The following is a 17,688-nucleotide window of genomic DNA, read 5'->3' as shown; positions in this document are numbered from 1 at the left end:
AAAAAAAATTAATAACTGATTTATTAGTAGAAAAAATATGTCGTATAGGCAAAATAAACTCTTGTCATTACTATTAATGTCTGCGACGTTTCATCAGCTGGCTGGAATTTGCTTTGCTGTTTGTGTTCGTATTGTACCTATTGTTTTTCGATTTTAAATTTAGGATCATAATTTTGCGCAATCTTAGCTATTATGCTATTATTTATTTGACTTTAAAGAAATTGATATACATACAAAATGAAGACGAGATTTAACACGTATGATATAATATGTATGGTGACAGAATTGCAGAGGTAAGATTATGTTTTTATTGTCCAAAATTTTTATCTAGGATTCTCAACAAGTTATGCTAATAAAACATTATTTCTCACAGGTTGATTGGCATGAGAGTCAACCAGGTCTATGACATAGACAACCGCACATATGTCATCAGACTACAGCGCTCAGAAGAGAAGGCTGTATTGCTCCTTGAGTCTGGAAACAGATTCCACACCACTCAGTTTGAATGGCCCAAGAATGTAGCTCCTTCGGGGTTCACTATGAAGGTAAACATGTCACTATAATACTACATTACATATTATCAGGCCCGTTTCCATGATAACTGGTTATGATTGCTCCCTAATTAATATTTCCCTTATTAAAAACTAATTTTCAATATTTCTGTGAAACAATGTCTTGTGGACAAGTGTTATGAAAGCGAGATAAGTTTATATTAGAGATCCCCCATGAGGCTGACATAGTCACACAAAGTGCACTGAAGCCTTGTCAAAAATTTTGAAAAAAGTTAACATATTTAATTTATTAAATTACTCAAAAAAGGATCTGAAATTAAAACATAATTTTTTTTTTCCTCTAAATTCCTCAAAATATTTTTCCTCTTAATTTAATTTCCTCTAAATTTAAACATAATTTTATAATAAAAATTTTATAATACTGTGAAAAACAATTATTGTAGTAAACTTAAATCTGGAGCACATGGGTAATGGTACCTTATGGTCAGTTTTTTTTGTAATAATTTATATTTATTATCAGAATAGATTCTGAGTAACCCATGACAGAAATATCTAAATGTTAATTATAAATTATCACAACTCATAAAAAAAGAAAATACTTTCTAACATAAAATTATATTCTTGCTATTTCAGCTACGTAAACACCTCAAAAACAAGCGTCTTGAGCACCTCACACAACTGGGAGTGGATCGTATAGTAGACCTTCAGTTTGGCAGCGGGGAGGCTGCTTACCATGTGATACTGGAGTTGTATGACCGGGGTAATATAGTGCTGACTGATTGTGAGTGGACCATATTGAATGTACTAAGGCCCCATGTTGAAGGTGATAAGATCAGGTAATTGAATTTTTTTCCAAAATTTACAAAACATCCTTTTAATTATTATTTTGTAATACATAGCAGCTTATTATATTTAGTTTAGTTGTATTATAATAATTCTGTATTGATGATATTGTCTTATATTTTGGTTTAAAGTCATTTTGCACTATCAGCCACTTTCTCCACACTCCAACGATTGACTGATAAAAACACCCTAGGCTTTAAGCCTGTCTTTTTAATTTATGTAATAAAGTTATATGGGATGGAGGCTCAGAGTAAAAGTCCAAATAGGCAGCACTTTTTATTTAAAAACTTCCACACGGAAAAAATGTGTCTTAGCACTTCCGCTCGAAATCTGCCATCTTCCTATTTCTACTTCCGTCCCTTTCACTCCTACATCCCTCTCTTTCACTCATTGTGTTCCATTTCCCACAGTTATACTATAAATAAATGTTTAAATGAAAATAATTGAATCCTCTCATATTTTTCTTAATTGCTCTGAAATACATACAAATTCAGCTTAAAAACTAAAACACTTGTGGCTTTACGCCCAGCCGCCTGAATGACGTCAGCCCTCTTTGAGGATGCCGTTGTTGCCTCTAAGCAGTTATGGCTTTTTATCCCTTTATTCCCCACATTGTTTTTAATCTATGGAAATAATTTCAGATTTGCAGTAAAAGAAAAATATCCATTGGACAGGGCGAAAACAAACTACCAGGCGCCAAACAGCGAGAGTTTGAAGGAGATATTGTCACGGTGCAAACCCAGTGACAACCTCAAGAAAGTGCTCAACCCTAATCTAGGTAAGTATTGTAAGAAATCTATAAAATAGCTAGATTTGTCTTTTTTACTAGTGCTGTCATTTTTTTTCAGTGGCTAGGGATAATTTATTACTAAAAAATAAAAATAAAAAAGTATTCAAATGAGAGCAAAATAATACAATTATATAATACAATAAAAAAAAAGCATTTATTGGCAGTTTCTTGGTACAATAGAAAAAACCTAAAACAAAAATTACTAGTTTGTGATCAGTCATCTAAAAAATTTAACTCAAAATCCATTAGTAGTATTAAAGATCACATCAGGGACAGACAGACAACGGGTTAGACCTTGTTTTACACATATTATGGTGTTTTTGAGTCCTTGGTAACAAGCTCTATCTTCCCACACATTCGTCACGGTTTACGCTCGGAGATATCCGAGCGTTTCGACCGCAGCGGCCGCGCGTCAATGTAAATTTTTCAAATTTTAACAAAGACAGGAATTAGTTTCACCATCTGACTTTAAAATTATTAATGTGTACCGTGTTCAAAGTCAATTTTATGAATGAATGATTTTGGAAACGATACCTTCCTCAAGAAAATTGTCTGATCATAATGACGGCGCGTACGCAGCGGTCGATACGCTCGGAGATTCAGTCACGCGACATTCCTCCCCCGACTAGAATTCGGCGCGGCGATCATCGACCACGTGCTGTCGGAGCAGGGGCTGGCGGGCACCATGAAGGTGAGCAGCGACCCCGGCAAGGGCTTCCATCTGCAGCGCGACCTCGGCAAGCTGGTGGCTGCGCTGAAGCAGGCTGAGGCGCTGCTGGACGCAGCCAAGGAGAATGTGGCCAAGGTAGATCTTGTGTAAATTGCATATTTTTGGTATATTATAACAATCCTACTAATAATATAACAGCAAAAGTGCGTGATGATGTATAATATGTGTATTTTTTTTATTTATTTAGTTACCAGAAATATTTTTTTTATTTAATTTTAGGTTTTCCCGGGAATCAACAACGCGAGTCCATCTGGGACTTAATAATTATCCCACATCGATATATTCACATTCGTACATGTTTAAATTAGAGTTCATCGACCCTGTACTTAATTACAGTTTTCATTACGCGCCGCGCATCGCGGTATCGCATGATAAATTGTATAACGTGGCGATGTATTGCGTACTATTTATTTACAAGTTCATTTACACGAAATATAATACAAGATGAATATTTAATTCATGAAGTACTTATTAACATAGTAAATAAGGGGGTATTTCTAAAGAAATCTCTTCTGCAGACCCGATAAGAATAGGAATGTGGTAATGCAAAAATACTTGCAACTTATACATAAATACATAGTATACTTAGACGAATCAACGCAAGAAAAAACGTATCATTTTTGACTACTTTTTAAAGAGGTTGTGAAAAATCACGCAAAATCTACTGGACGGGTTGTTATGAAATTTGGTACACGGGTAGAATATAACCTGGATTAACACATAAGGTACTTTTTATCTCAAAATTACCACGGGAGCGAAGCCCCGGGGCGCAGCTAGTAAATAAATAAAGTGATTATGTTGATGAAATTGTACATAGCAATGCGGATCGGATTAAACTGAAGTTGAAAATAAATCTATATCAAAATATTACAATTCTGCACACTATTCAATACTAACATGAAATGACATTTCGATATTATATTTCCATTACCAGTGTGCGTAGTGCGAGTTTGCTGTTCACGTCCCAACGTTGAGTCGGCTCGCAGTGAGACGCAGCTAACCAATCATGGTGCGCAATTGTGACGCGCCGACAATTACACCGCAATGTTATTGGTTCGCTGCGTCTCACTTCGAATCGGTAGTGAGCAGTAAGCAATGCAAACCCGCACTTCGCCCTCAGGGCTACGTAATACAGAAGCGTGAAGAACGACCGGACCCCGCCGGTGGCACCTCCTTCCTGCTCACCAACCAGGAGTTCCACCCTCTCCTCTACGCACAACACAGGGAGCTTCCGCGTGTGGAGTACGACACCTTCGATAGAGCTGCTGACGAATTCTTCTCCGCTTTGGAGGGACAGAAGATCGATCTGAAGGTGAGATGGTAATTTGATAAGTAGACCGATCGGGAAAATTTTAATTGACAATTTTTATATAAATTCTTTATTAATTATTGTATGTCTACTAAGAACAAGATCTTCACAGTCGTATTCCTCATGGCTGAGGGTCGTGGTCATTACATGGACGGAAACACACGTAATAACTTTCTTGGCATTATTAATGGAGTGGTTTGCCATTGCCTTCTCCATTTCACACACAAGTTAATAATCAACAAATGTGCAGGTTTCCTCACGATGTTTTTCCTTCACCGGAAGCAAGTGGTGGTCGATGAAAACTACTATACATGAGTCAGATTGGTATACAAACTCATGTGGCACGAGTAGGATTCGAACCTGGGACCTTTCGATCCACAGGAACAGGATGCCTTTGTTATATTATGACATCTCTTTGCTTGTGTTCCACAACATTTTGATTTGATTTGGAAAAGTACACGGATCTGGAAAATAGACCGAATGTTAATGTAGACCGCTTGGAAAAATCCACAAACCTGAAAAATAGACCGATCTTTCCGGAGGGAATTCAACAGGGGGTTCCACTCTATGTTCAGGGGCAGAAAATTTAATTTTAGTTATATCTATTGCAAATTGTCACTGTCTACTAATTCACATCACATTCTTATCAATTTCTTTGACAAATTATGATATATTTCATTATACGTCACAGTTGACTACACGGATTTTTGTGGCTACTAATGGAAAAGTATAAAACTATCTAATAAAATTGTTCATCTAGTATGGCGTAATTTGTTAAGATCATTTTTATGCTTCGTCGTTAAATGTCAATTTGGTATAAAACCTTTACAAAATCCCAGACGATCCAAGTGGAACGGGAAGCGATGAAAAAGCTCCACAACGTGCGGAAAGACCACGAGAAGAGAGTGACCGAGCTGGAGCAAGTCCAGCTCCAGGACAGGAGGAAGGCGGAGATGATATCCCGGAACGAGCCCAGGGTGGAGGCGGCCAGACTCGCGGTACAAGCCGCTATAGCCAACCAGGTGATGTTTTAAAATTACATATTAAGTACTATTTTTCTACACTATTAATTAATAACTTGGTTTTAAGTTTTGGCATGTATGTAGCGCCCTCATATAATATTTTTTCATTATGATGTACCTATTTAAATTTTAACCATTGACACACCAAATTCTATAATTTTATTTAAATTTTGTTTTATTAAGCTTATAAGATTTTGTAATTATTACTACATGGACTGCATGGACTCTGAATATTTGCGTGCCGATTGTTGGCGCAACACGATTGATCCAATGAAATTGACATTTTGTCCGAACATGTATTTTTACCGTGTTTTCCTGCAAATAAATGTATTTCATTTCATAAATAAATACAAAAATATTGATAATATTAGGTCGTTACATATGAAATTGGCGTTTTGTTGTACTGGCCACTTTAAACACAAATTTCTCCTCTTTGGTTAGGAATTCCAAATTCAAATTTATACAGCTATTTACACATGTATTTGTGTTTCGTTAACCGTCATTCATTTGTTTCTTTTTTCTTCTGATTTTTCCGTTTGCATATATAATAATGGTTCTTACTTTGATTAAATAAATATATTATATTAAAAAATATTCGACTTTTTGTTCCTACTATACCAAACGCCAATTTCATATGTAAGGACCTAATATTCATTATATATCATCAGTAAATGTAAGTGTTGATGGAGTATTTTCACGTTTATTCTTCTTTATTAATAGATATAATGATCATATTAAATTTTAATGTTGAGATGAAAAAAAAAAAACATGACTCGGATATGGAAATGGAACCCACACTGTCTGATATTTTGAGGCAGCGGCTCTTCTAATGAGCTGTTAGAGGCCTGTATGATCAACTAAATTGACTCGAATCTTTCGTCTTATGGAGACGAGCATTATTTTAAAAATACTTCACAGGCATTTTTTCTCTTTAATAATATTTACAAAAGGTACAAACTACTAGATATTATGGTATATAAGTAACTATATTTAATTAGTCAACATAAATCGCATTTAAAAGTAAGTCACTGTTTGATATTTATTATAATTCAAATCGTACTAATATTATGAACGTTATGATGTTATTTATTTTTGGAACTAAATATTGCATTTGACACCGTTTTATCATAAGTTTTGTACTGAATAAACTATTTTATCGAGATTCGGTATGAGGCTCTGTACTTGATTGTATTACATTTGAATTATCATAATAAAAGCAAATGTAGAAAACATGAAAATATGTCAAATACTGTAAATATAAAGTGGTATACCTCAGGGGTCCAAATTGGGTCCTATATTTATTATTTTCATAGATAACAAAATTTGTTATTACATCTCAGTGAGAATTAGATCGCGATAGATAAACTATCCCAAAAGTTTTGATAATATCTTGTCATATTAGAAAAAAATACTGATATTGTTTACTTTTTTTTTTTATAGATGTCCTGGGACGACATAAAGCTGCTAATAAAAACTGCCCAGGACAACCAAGACCCAGTGGCTTCGTGCATCAAAGAGCTCAAACTGAACACCAATCACATCACCTTGCTGCTCACTGACCCGTACCATGATGATGATGACGATGACGGTAGAGGAGATGACAGATTGGAGCCGATGTTGGTCGATATCGATCTGTCTTTGACTGCCTATGCTAATGCTAGGAGGTAAGACTTTTACAGATAGACTGTATCACGTGTTTACCCTTTACGGGTAGACAGAGCCAAGAGTTGCGATTTATTTATTTATTTATGTATAAATAAATGCTTTGAGCATTTAGGCCACATTTAGCTGTATGACGGACGTTATTTTTGCTGGAATAGTCTAGTTGTCAATTTTTTTGTTTTGATGACAATTCGAAGGCCCTTATAGAAACACCAGTGGAGAAATTACTGTGATAATGTCAATGCTTTCAAAGATATGACAAAAATAAAATCACACATTTTCGGACTCGTCCAAACGCTCCGTACTAGATGACACGGATAGGTGACGTCACAACTCGCTAAAATATTCATAAAGAAATATATTTTTATTCGACAGCTAGATTAAATATAACGTTTATGGTGATAACGTCTTAATAAAAGTTGTTACAAAAGATTAATTTCAGGTTTAATGATGTTTGAGTTTGTTTTTAGAATTCCATACTTTTTGAAACTGGATTTACGTTAAATCTTCGTTTAACGATCTAGCTGCATTGTTACAGTCTATGAATTATCATAATGATTCAAAATATATCTATTTTACCTATATTGTATATATATATTTTACAATTCTCTGATCTTGTCAACTACCCTCCCTTCATGGTCGTATTCCTCATGGCTGAGGGTCGTGGTCATTGCGTGGAATGAAACACACACAACAACTTTCTTGGCATTATTAATAGAGTGGTTTGCCATTGCCTTCTCCATTTCACACACAAGTTAATAATCAACCAATGTGCAGGTTTCCTCACGATGTTTTCCTTCACCGGAAGCAAGTGGTGGCCGATGAAAACTAGTATACACTATACATGAGTCAGATTGGTATACAGACTCATGTGGCACGAGTAGGATTCGAACCTGGGACCTTTCGATCCACAGGCGGCCGTCTTAACCATTACACCACCACCGCTTCGACAACTACCCTATTGAAATTAAATAGTGACGCGTTGTTAGCCTATCGCCTATGAGAAGAATCGCCTGTTCTCAACCAATCTTCTTGAATCTTTCGAATCCCTTGCTCTTGATTGACTTTTACAATCTGAGCGGGTGTCAAAGCTGGCATACAAACCTAACACCAAAACAACATTCAAAGCGTGAATATATCAATATATCTCTCTCGTCTTTCATTCCATTCAGGGCCGTAAGATCAAGGGTCTAATATAGCAAACTTTAAATGCCGTAGACACCTTTGGGCTTCCGTCGGAAACAATAATGAAAGACGTCAACGACTTCTTAATTTGTAAGCTTTTCTAACGTTTTCTGTCATTTATGATATACTAGCAGCCCGCCCCGGCTTCGCTCGGGCAAAAACATAATAAATTACACATTACCTTCCTCAGGAACCACACTGTCTATTGGTGAAAACCATGCGAGAATCCGTGCAGTAATTTTAGAGTTTATCGCGAACAGACAGACAGACGCGGCAGAGTACTTTGTTTTATACTATGTAATATAATATGTAATTTTGACGAATTTTTGGTGGCGCAGTGGTAAACCCTCTGAACCGAGAGGTCCCGGGTTCCGTCCCCGGTCGGGTCGTGATGGAAAATGATCTCTTTCTGATTGGCCCGGGTCTTGGATGTTTATTTATATATGTATTTGTCATAAAATATAGTATCGTTGAGTTAGTATCCCATAACACAAGTCTCGAACTTGCTTTGCTGCTAGCTCAATCTGTGTGATTTGTCCTAATATATTTATTTATTTAATATGATGACGCCTAAAGGTGTCACGGTGTTGAAATGATTAAAAATGTGTACAATATATCCTGGTGTTCACCAGATATTACGATCAGAAACGTAACGCGGCCAAGAAGCAACAGAAAACGCTCGAGTCCGCGGACAAAGCGCTCAAAAGCGCTGAGCGGAAGACCAAACAGACCTTGAAGGAAGCCAACACCATCAGCAGCATCAGCAAGGCCAGACGGACCTACTGGTTCGAGAAGTTTTACTGGTTCATCTCTACTGACAATTATTTGGTGAGTATTAGCTATTGCCCGCGGCTTCGCGTGCGTTTATTTCGTGTGATTATTGTTGTTTATATTATGAGTTCAACAACGTGTCGCGATGGAACCTATAAACAGATTTTGAGTTCGACAATCCGAACTCGAACCGAATATATATATATATATATATATATATATATATATATTTATATCTGCGAAAACCTCATCAATTGTTTTTGCGTATACAAATATCCATTAATGGTGGATTTTGAGTTTGTCTCGAAATGGAAATCAAAATTCTTTATTCAAATTAGAATGATATACACTACTTATTGATGTCAAAAATGTACTTAAAATTAGGTCTTCTGCCGACTTCAGGTGAAGAAGAAGCGGCGCCAAACTTCACCGCAGCCTTTTCTTCAAGGAACACTATGTTAAATTTTTTGTATGTAAATGGTGTCAGATATTATTCAAGTCGCCTAAACACATCTCTAACGACTGCCTACCGATATTTTTTTTGACAATTAGCAAGGACTAGATGTTGCCCGGGGCTTCGCTCCTATGGGAATTTTGAGATAAAAAATATAGCCTATCTAATGTATCTTTCATTAGAAAGGTACATTGTCCAAGATTGCTATGGTGAACGAATGTTTGAAATCGGTTCGGTAGCTTCGGAGATTACCCGCCTCATACATACAATGTCACAAACGCTTACCTCTTTATAATAATAGTATAGATTTAATCTATGTCGCAGGTGATAGGTGGACGGGACCAGCAACAGAACGAGTTGATCGTGAAACGGTACATGCGCCCCACGGACGTGTACGTGCACGCGGAGGTGACGGGCGCGTCGTCCGTCATCGTCAAGAACGCGGGCGGCGCCCCCGTGCCCCCGCGCACGTTGGCCGAAGCGGGACAAGCTGCCGTCGCTTACAGGTCAGACATACTGACGCAATGTATCATCATCATCATATCGAGTGTGTTATCGCTAACACTGGTGTCAGATTTTGTTCAATTCCACTTTACGACTACTTACCGCCATCTAGTGGCAGGCAGTCGCATACACACTAGTGAACTAAACTGTCCACCAGTGTGCAGGCTTCCTCACGTTGTTTTTCCTTCACTCGAATCAAGATATATGAACACTACTAAATATGAATCAGATAATAAGTGAATGTATGAGTTCAAATTTTGTCGCAGCTTAAAGGTCAGCCACACTAATAGTATGAGTTCAAATTTGGCGCACACTATATATACTTTTTTTCTAATGTCAAAAGGAAAATTTTATATCAGAGCTTGTATGACTGTGTTGTGTCGTGGACTCAAAAAGCATTTCTAATATACTGTAACTAGCTGCGCCCCGGGGCTTCGCTCCCGTGGGAATTTCGGGATAAAAAGTACCCTATGTGTTATTCCAGGTTATATTCTATCCGTGTACCAAATTTCATAACAATCCGTCCAGTAGTATGTGTGTATGTTTGTTACTACATATTTAACCTAAATTATTTAGTGCAATATACTAGTTTTACCTAACAACATCGATTCCCTTACTACTTCTTCTTCATACATCTCTTACATATAAACATTGGTGTTCTTTCACGTACAAAGACACACCTCAACACTAATAACAGTTTCTCAAAGAAAATTGAAAGACGAAAGTAACTTTCAGTGTGTCCTGGGAGGCTAAAGTGGTGACTCGTGCGTGGTGGGTCTGGGGCCAGCAGGTGTCCAAGTCTGCCCCCACCGGGGAGTACCTCGCCACCGGCTCCTTCATGATCCGCGGCAGGAAGAACTACCTGCTGCCCGACCAGCTGGTCTTCGGGTTCAGTCTCATGTTCAGGGTGAGTGAGTGGGGGGGGGGGGGGTGCAGTCTGCAGTACCTCGCTACCTCCGCGGCAAGAAGAACTACCTGCTGCTTAGCCACTTGGTTGTTGATTGGCTGAAAAAAAAAAAGATCTTATAACTAGATGTTGGAGTCTCCTTTTAAGCTATCAAATGCCTGTGCCAGGAGGCTCCGCTCTTCTTTAACAATGTCTGAGTTGAGATCTTAACCTCAGTGGGTAGAATTTAAATTACAAAATGGCGGAAAGACGGCATTATGCCGTCTTTCCGCTCATCAACGTTCGAATAACGTTTAAAGTTTAAATTTATTGTGTCTTCTGTAAATGATGAAATAAAGAGTTCAGCTTTCTATCAATTATATATATACAAGTCAAATGTTATACATATAATAATTTTTGAAAATAAAAATAATGACATGGAAAAATGCTGGAATCTAGTGGGAATTGAATTCACGCCCCTGTCGGAGACGAATTGATTCTTAGTAAAGTGCTTGCTTCTGAACCGAGAGGTCCCGAGTTCGATCCCCGGTCGGGTCATGATGGAAAATGATCTTTTTCTGACTGACCCGGGTATTGGATGTTTATCTATATATGTATTTGTTATAAAATATAGTATCGTCGAGTTAGTATCCCATAACACAAGTCTCGAACTTACTTTGGGGCTAACTCAATCTGTGTGATTTGTCGTAATATTTATTTATTTATATAAAAAAAATCTTGATAGCTCAGTGGTTAAGAGCACTGTCCCGGATAGACAGGGGCGTGGGTTCATTTCCCGCTCGATTCCAGAGGTTGTTTATCTTAATTATATTATTTTTTAAATTATCTATGTACTAGCTGGAGGACAGCTGCATCGAGCGCCATCTTGGAGAAAGGAAAGCTGCAACACAAGAGGACACTGTCTCCGAAGTCACTTCCGTTGAGGAAGACCAGGAGATCGTAGTCTCTGATGATGGTATATCGACCTTACCCTTATTTATTATAAAACATAGTCCTCTGCCGCGCTTGTCTGTCTGTCTGTTAGCGATAAACCCAAGAACTGATTTTCATGTGGTGTTCACCAAAAGATAATGTGTTCAGATGTATAATTTATTATGTTTTTACCCGAGCGAAGCCGGGACGGGCCGCTAGTGTATAAACGCGAGAAACTCTAAAAACTTTCCAACCAACTTCACATCTTCGTATTTAGATCCAGCTGCATTGTTACAGTCTATCAATTATCATAATGGTCCTAAATATATTTATTTTCAATTTTCTGACCTTGGCAACTACCCTTGTACAGGTGTAGCATACTCTATCTGTCTCATCTCTCGGTTCCCGGTGGCATTAGGGGTTGTGAAGCCGCGAAACCCGAGGTCAAAATAAAAAAAAGACTTTCCATTTTGAAGATTCGGCAGTGATTTTACAACCGGCCGTCTGCCGGAAGTCAACCCTCCTTGGGAATTATATTGTTGCTTATCAGCTGCCTAGGCTATTATTTTTATCAATAGAATTGTTTATAGAAGAGACCTCCGAGAAAGAAGAGCCGAAATCAGAAAGCCAACTCAACATGATAGCAGAAGAGACGACACAACTTGAGATCACAGACGAGCCACTAGATGGCATCGCCGAGCGAAAAGCAGAAGAGAATGAGATGGAGAATGAGAGGGAAGACGATTCGGACAGCGACAGTTCATCCGATGACGGCTTCCCTGATACGCACATAAAGGTATTATCTTGAAACCGTGACTTCGCTCATATTTAGTTTTCTTCTTCAGCCCAATTGTCGTCAATGCTGAATGTCTATAGCATGTCATTCTCCTGTGTCGTCCTCCTTTTCCTTTCCTCATCCATCTCCACCTTCTCCTATCATAGCATTATCCGGGTTTCTTCCTCAGCAAATGTGAATATAGGAAGTTGTTGTAATTATACATTAATATAATTTATTCATATATTTTTTGTTACCCTCGTAAGCAGGTGTCGTATAAAGTACTATCGATCGGAAGAAAGTACGATTCTCAGCTGATTAATGTCCTCGACTACGTCTCGGGCCTTAACATATAATGTATTAAGGCACGAGACGCAGTCGAGGTAGTAACACTATAATAATAGTTTGTTGCACAAATAAGTTATTTGGAATTAAAATGAACGTTGTGTTTCACAGGTAGATCATGGAACTGGGCAGGTGTTCATAGAATCTAAAACAAGAACCATATCAGAAGCCTCGGACAAGAGTAAGTAGATATCCTACTTATATCATAAATGCGAAAGTTTGTAAGGATGTGTCTTTCACGCAAAATCTACTACCGATTGTTACGAAATTTGGTACACGGATAGAATATAACCTGGAATAACACATGGGGTGCTTTTTATCCCGAAATTCCCACGGGAGCAAAGCCCCGGGGCGCAGCTAGTAATATATAATTTGAGGATCCAATTTCCAAAATATGTTACCAGTACATTTTTGTGTGTTCATATAACTTAAAACTTGAATAGGTGAATAAAGAATGGCGCCCTTATAGCTCTTCTAGATTTTCGCCCAACACATTAAAAAGACTAATAAATAAATATATTTAAGGGTTTAATTTGAATTATTGAGTTTTTTATTTTTCTTTTTCCGCCATTATGTTCTATCTCTTTCATATGTGTTACATAGTACATAATACACCAAAACTGATTTCATACACACAGTTGCAGTCCATATACAATACACAAAGATAACAAATGCATTTTTTAATTTAATTAAAAACAAAACATTCATCCCCTCAGTGACACCTGTCTATGACGTTTACTCTTGCGCATGCGTGCACTTGTTCCCACGCGCCGCCGCAGCCGCTGTGGTGGCGCTAGTCTCGCAATGTTGCCAGCGCGCAATTACTTAACAGTATATTGTTGTCTTATATATCTGAGAAATAAAGTTCTATATCCAGGCGACGACAAGCTTACCTCCTTCCCGTCCCTACCGAATCGAGGCAAGAAGCCGCAGAAGAATAAACAGAAGGAACAGAAGAGGCAAGAAGAGAGGAAGGAGAGCGTGAAGCGAGGCCAGCGCGGGAAACTGAAGAAGATTAAGGAGAAGTATCGGGATCAGGACGAAGAAGACAAGGCTATTGCGGTGGAGCTGCTTAAAGTAAGCTGAATATTATTAATGCGAAAGTCTGTCTGTCTGTTACGTTTTCACGGCTAAGTCGCTGGACCAATTTTGATGAAGTTTGGTATGCATGTGGTTCAAACATAGGCCACTTTTTTCCAAAAATCAACCCCCAAATGACTATAATGGGGCGTGAAAGTTTGTATGAAAATCGTCTGTTCCGACGAAGCCGCGGGCAAGAGCTGGTCATTATCATATTTCTCATACAGGGTTGCCAACTTTTTTAGACCAAATGCAAATTTTACAATAGAATAGTATATTGGATGTTGGGTAATCTGTAAGCTTACAATGTAGACTAAATACATCGTTAACAAAAACGCGATTTTTATTGCAGTCCCGGTGCGAAAGACTCGCACTTGACCTGTTGTTAAATTGAAGAAAAAAAAATCAATTGTACTATAAAACGGTATTCTTTATTACTCAGTTGTTTGTGGTTACAGGCAGCGAACGCAGCTAAAGAATCAAAGAAGGCACAGAAAAAGGCGGCCGCGGCCAAAGCGGGGGGCAAGAAGGGGGGGCAGAGGACCAAGATACCGCAACCGGCGCCCGTGATACTCGAGGCGGACTCTGATGCTGACGACCCGGAGCCAGAGGTGAGACCAGCTTGTCGAGGGGCAGAGGACGATATGTAACCTATTTTTTTTTCCCAAAGACTGTATTTGGGATATACAGGGTTACTGGTAACAAACGCAAAATCTACTAAACACTACTTGGGTACATCAAAACAAGAAACATATTCTACGACTTTTCGTGATTCATAGTTCTTTTTTCATATAAAAAAATTAGAATCTTAACTCTTATGTAATAACCAAGCAACCGAGACAGTACAGTAGCGTTATGTAGCGGAATCGAACATAGTGTTAACGTTTTGTTTTATATTAGAGCTCGACATTCGAACTAAAAAAAAACGGTAAAATTATGTATTTATTACGTTTAGACAAAAGTCGCAGAACAAAAGATGTTAGTCTCTATGTACCTTACGCGCCTTTGGAAGGTTATGCGTTAGATACCCTGTATAAATATTGTATGACTGACAATCTGGATTTTGATCAACATAACGATCTCCAGGTTGAGCAATCGGAGGGCGGGGCTGCGGCAGACGGGGTGGACGAATTACTGAGCCAACTGACGGGCTCCCCGCTGCCTGAAGACGAGCTACTGTTCGCTGTACCCGTTGTGGCGCCCTACTCTGCTCTCACCAACTATAAGTGAGTACGATATCATTTAAATTATAATCAAAATTTGTGTGCTGTTTTACGCTTGTTACTTCTATATACCAACTATGCATTTATTGCAAATCTACCCTCTCCTCTCTCTCTCTCTCTCTCTCTCGTTCTCTCTCTCTCATCGGAGCGTTTTTTGCGATTGCTTCCTCATATATATTCCTTGTATATTTACTCTATTTTATGCAAATAAAAAAATTTAATGAATAATCTTCTTGTCGAGCCGGAACGTATATCATACAATTTTCAACCAATTATTAATTTTTTTATTACTTATTTATCTGTACTATTATTATAAAGAGGTAAGAGTTTGTGAGTTTGTGACTTTGTATGTAATCTCCGAAACTACCGAATCGATTTCAAAAATTCTTTCACGATTAGAAAGTTACATTATTCAAGATTGCTGTAAGCTATATATTATCTCAAAGTTCCCACTGGAGCGAAGCCCCGGGTGACATCAAGTTTAATGTAATGCTAAAATGAGTTTGTCGTCACCTAAACAGCAGCCAGCGTCGACAATGTAGTCAGGGCTGTCGCAAAATTTGAAAGATGTGACTGTATAATCGTTTACAAAGATTGTCTATTTGTAGGTACAAGGTAAAGCTGACCCCGGGCACGAGTAAGAGAGGTAAGGCCGCGCGCACGGCGCTGCAGGTGTTCCTGCGCGAGCGCAGCGCCGCGCCGCGCGAGCGCGACCTGCTGAGGGCCGTGCGGGAGGAAAACGTGGCCAGGAACTTCCCCGGGAAGGTTAAGCTGTCCGCCCCGCAGTTGCATAAACATAAGAAATAAAATATTGACTCCATTTTGACTTACTTCGTATTGTTCATCTTGGAAATGTCACTGTCAATTTGACGTTGACACTTAATGAAAAAATTGGATTGTCGTAGCGGTTGAGACTTTGTCTCTTCAAAAAATGCTCATATAAATACATTTTGGTGTGCTCCTATCATACACTAAATAGTGCTGTAATCAATCTACTTTATACTTTATATATATATGTAATTCTAGATGTTGCCCGGGGCTCGGTCGCTCCCGTAGGAATTGTGAGATAAAATAGCCTATAGCAATATTAGATGATGTACCGTACCTTTCTAATGGTGAAAGAATTTTTGTAAACTGTTGGTAGTTTCGGAGATTACCCGCCTCAAACATAAAAACTCACAAACGCTTACCTCTTTATAATAATAGTATAGATTTTGTAATAACCATAATGTTGTCAAGATCTAGTAATAGTAATATTTAACCCGTCGATCGCACAGAATAGAGACACAATCGATAAACATTTATTTGACCGGTGCATTTGCAACGGTTCGTACTACAAAAGCACGTCAGACTTCACACGTGTTCCAAAAAGTGATATTAATGTGAATATCCCATGGTTACGTTATTTTTAGGCGATAATATAATTTGAATGTTATTACTTTGTTTTTGTTTTCTGCAAACTTACATCTAAGGTTCTGATATTGATACGGATTGGCTTTTTTTTACCAAGAGCAATTGAGATTTATACAGTTGTTCAATGGCCTCACTAAAGCTGATAGAAGCGCCAGCGTCGACAAAGCACTGTGTAATTCCAGGTTATATTCTACCAAATTTCAATTTGTGCCAAATTTCATAACAATCGGTCCAGTAGATTTTGCGTTAAGGAGTAACAAACATACATACACACTTCCTCACAATCTTTTGCATTTGTAATATTAGTAGGATACTGTGATACTGATATTCCTATATCGTATTTGGCCACATACAAAGGGGACCTCAGTGAATTTCTAAGACTGATTCTTGAAGGCAAAAGACCTCTTGGCCGCCCTCGACGTAAGTGGTCTGATGACATAAAGGATTGGACCGGACTTAGATACAACCAACTGAAAATAGCGGCCCAAAGCCGCGAGGGTTTCCGTGTGCTGACCTCCAAACTTCAATTCGAAGATGGCACCCCATGATGACGATGATGATACTGTATCTGTATTATTTTATTTTAAAGTTGCTCTTGATTTAGCTCCCCTCTCAGCACCCCAGCCCCCTCAACTGCCCTGCGTGGGAGTCGACAGAAATTCAGGAACCAGAGAGCGAAGTGCGGGTTTGCATTTTCGCTTCTGACCATCCAATCAATTCGAAATGAGACACAGCGAACCAATCACATTGCGCCATTGTGACTCAACGACAACCACACTGCAATGTGATTGGTTCGCTGTGTCTCATTTCGAAATGCTTACCCTCACATCGCCCACAGATAAATAGTTCGATTGGCTGCGGTTATTCCACATTTTCGTGCACAAGCAGCATCCTTAACGACTTTAGAACAATGCCATTTTTACAATAATTTCTGTTTTTAATATGCATGGCCATTGTTTGAATTTTTATCGCTATTAACGCCTTGTATATATGTGTATTGCCATACACACACATGCACGCGCAGAAGATCGCCTGCGGCGGACATCGCGCCGCCGCGGGCCCCACTCTCTTATCGGCCTCATAACAATACATACGTGTAACACATTTATTTTGAAACTGCCTAAATTATAGATTATATAAGTTTAAAATATCATTAAGTTCAAGAATCCACATAGTAACCACAAAGAAGTCGCTCCCAGTTTGTCCAATCGCATTCTGGCAAACATGTATGTTAGTTGAAAAGCTCAATAA

General features: G+C 38.4%; 1 protein-coding gene across 2 annotated transcripts; it reads left to right on the top strand.

Moving 5' to 3' along the window:
• The first annotated feature begins 73 nt into the window (after window positions 1-73).
• Window positions 74-16,459, top strand: Clbn (Caliban). Of its 2 annotated transcripts, none has more exons than XM_053757638.2 (18): window positions 74-293; window positions 374-545; window positions 1,146-1,348; window positions 1,997-2,133; window positions 2,775-2,950; window positions 3,996-4,187; window positions 5,024-5,206; window positions 6,647-6,870; window positions 8,686-8,881; window positions 9,603-9,784; window positions 10,518-10,689; window positions 11,527-11,644; window positions 12,195-12,397; window positions 12,833-12,902; window positions 13,599-13,798; window positions 14,260-14,412; window positions 14,888-15,027; window positions 15,633-16,459. In XM_053757638.2, exons 1-18 carry the CDS (start codon window positions 238-240, stop codon window positions 15,829-15,831), a joined length of 2,976 nt encoding a protein of 991 aa, XP_053613613.1. In that variant the 5' UTR covers window positions 74-237; the 3' UTR covers window positions 15,832-16,459. The 2 variants fall into 2 exon arrangements, with proteins under 2 accessions (XP_053613613.1, XP_053613612.1); XM_053757637.2 differs by having other exon boundaries at window positions 12,192-12,397.
• The last annotated feature ends 1,229 nt before the right edge of the window (window positions 16,460-17,688 follow it).

The sequence above is a fragment of the Plodia interpunctella genome, chromosome 17 (genome assembly GCF_027563975.2).
Source record: "Plodia interpunctella isolate USDA-ARS_2022_Savannah chromosome 17, ilPloInte3.2, whole genome shotgun sequence".
Taxonomy (NCBI): domain Eukaryota; kingdom Metazoa; phylum Arthropoda; class Insecta; order Lepidoptera; family Pyralidae; genus Plodia; species Plodia interpunctella.
This window is presented reverse-complemented; position numbering and strand designations above follow the sequence as displayed.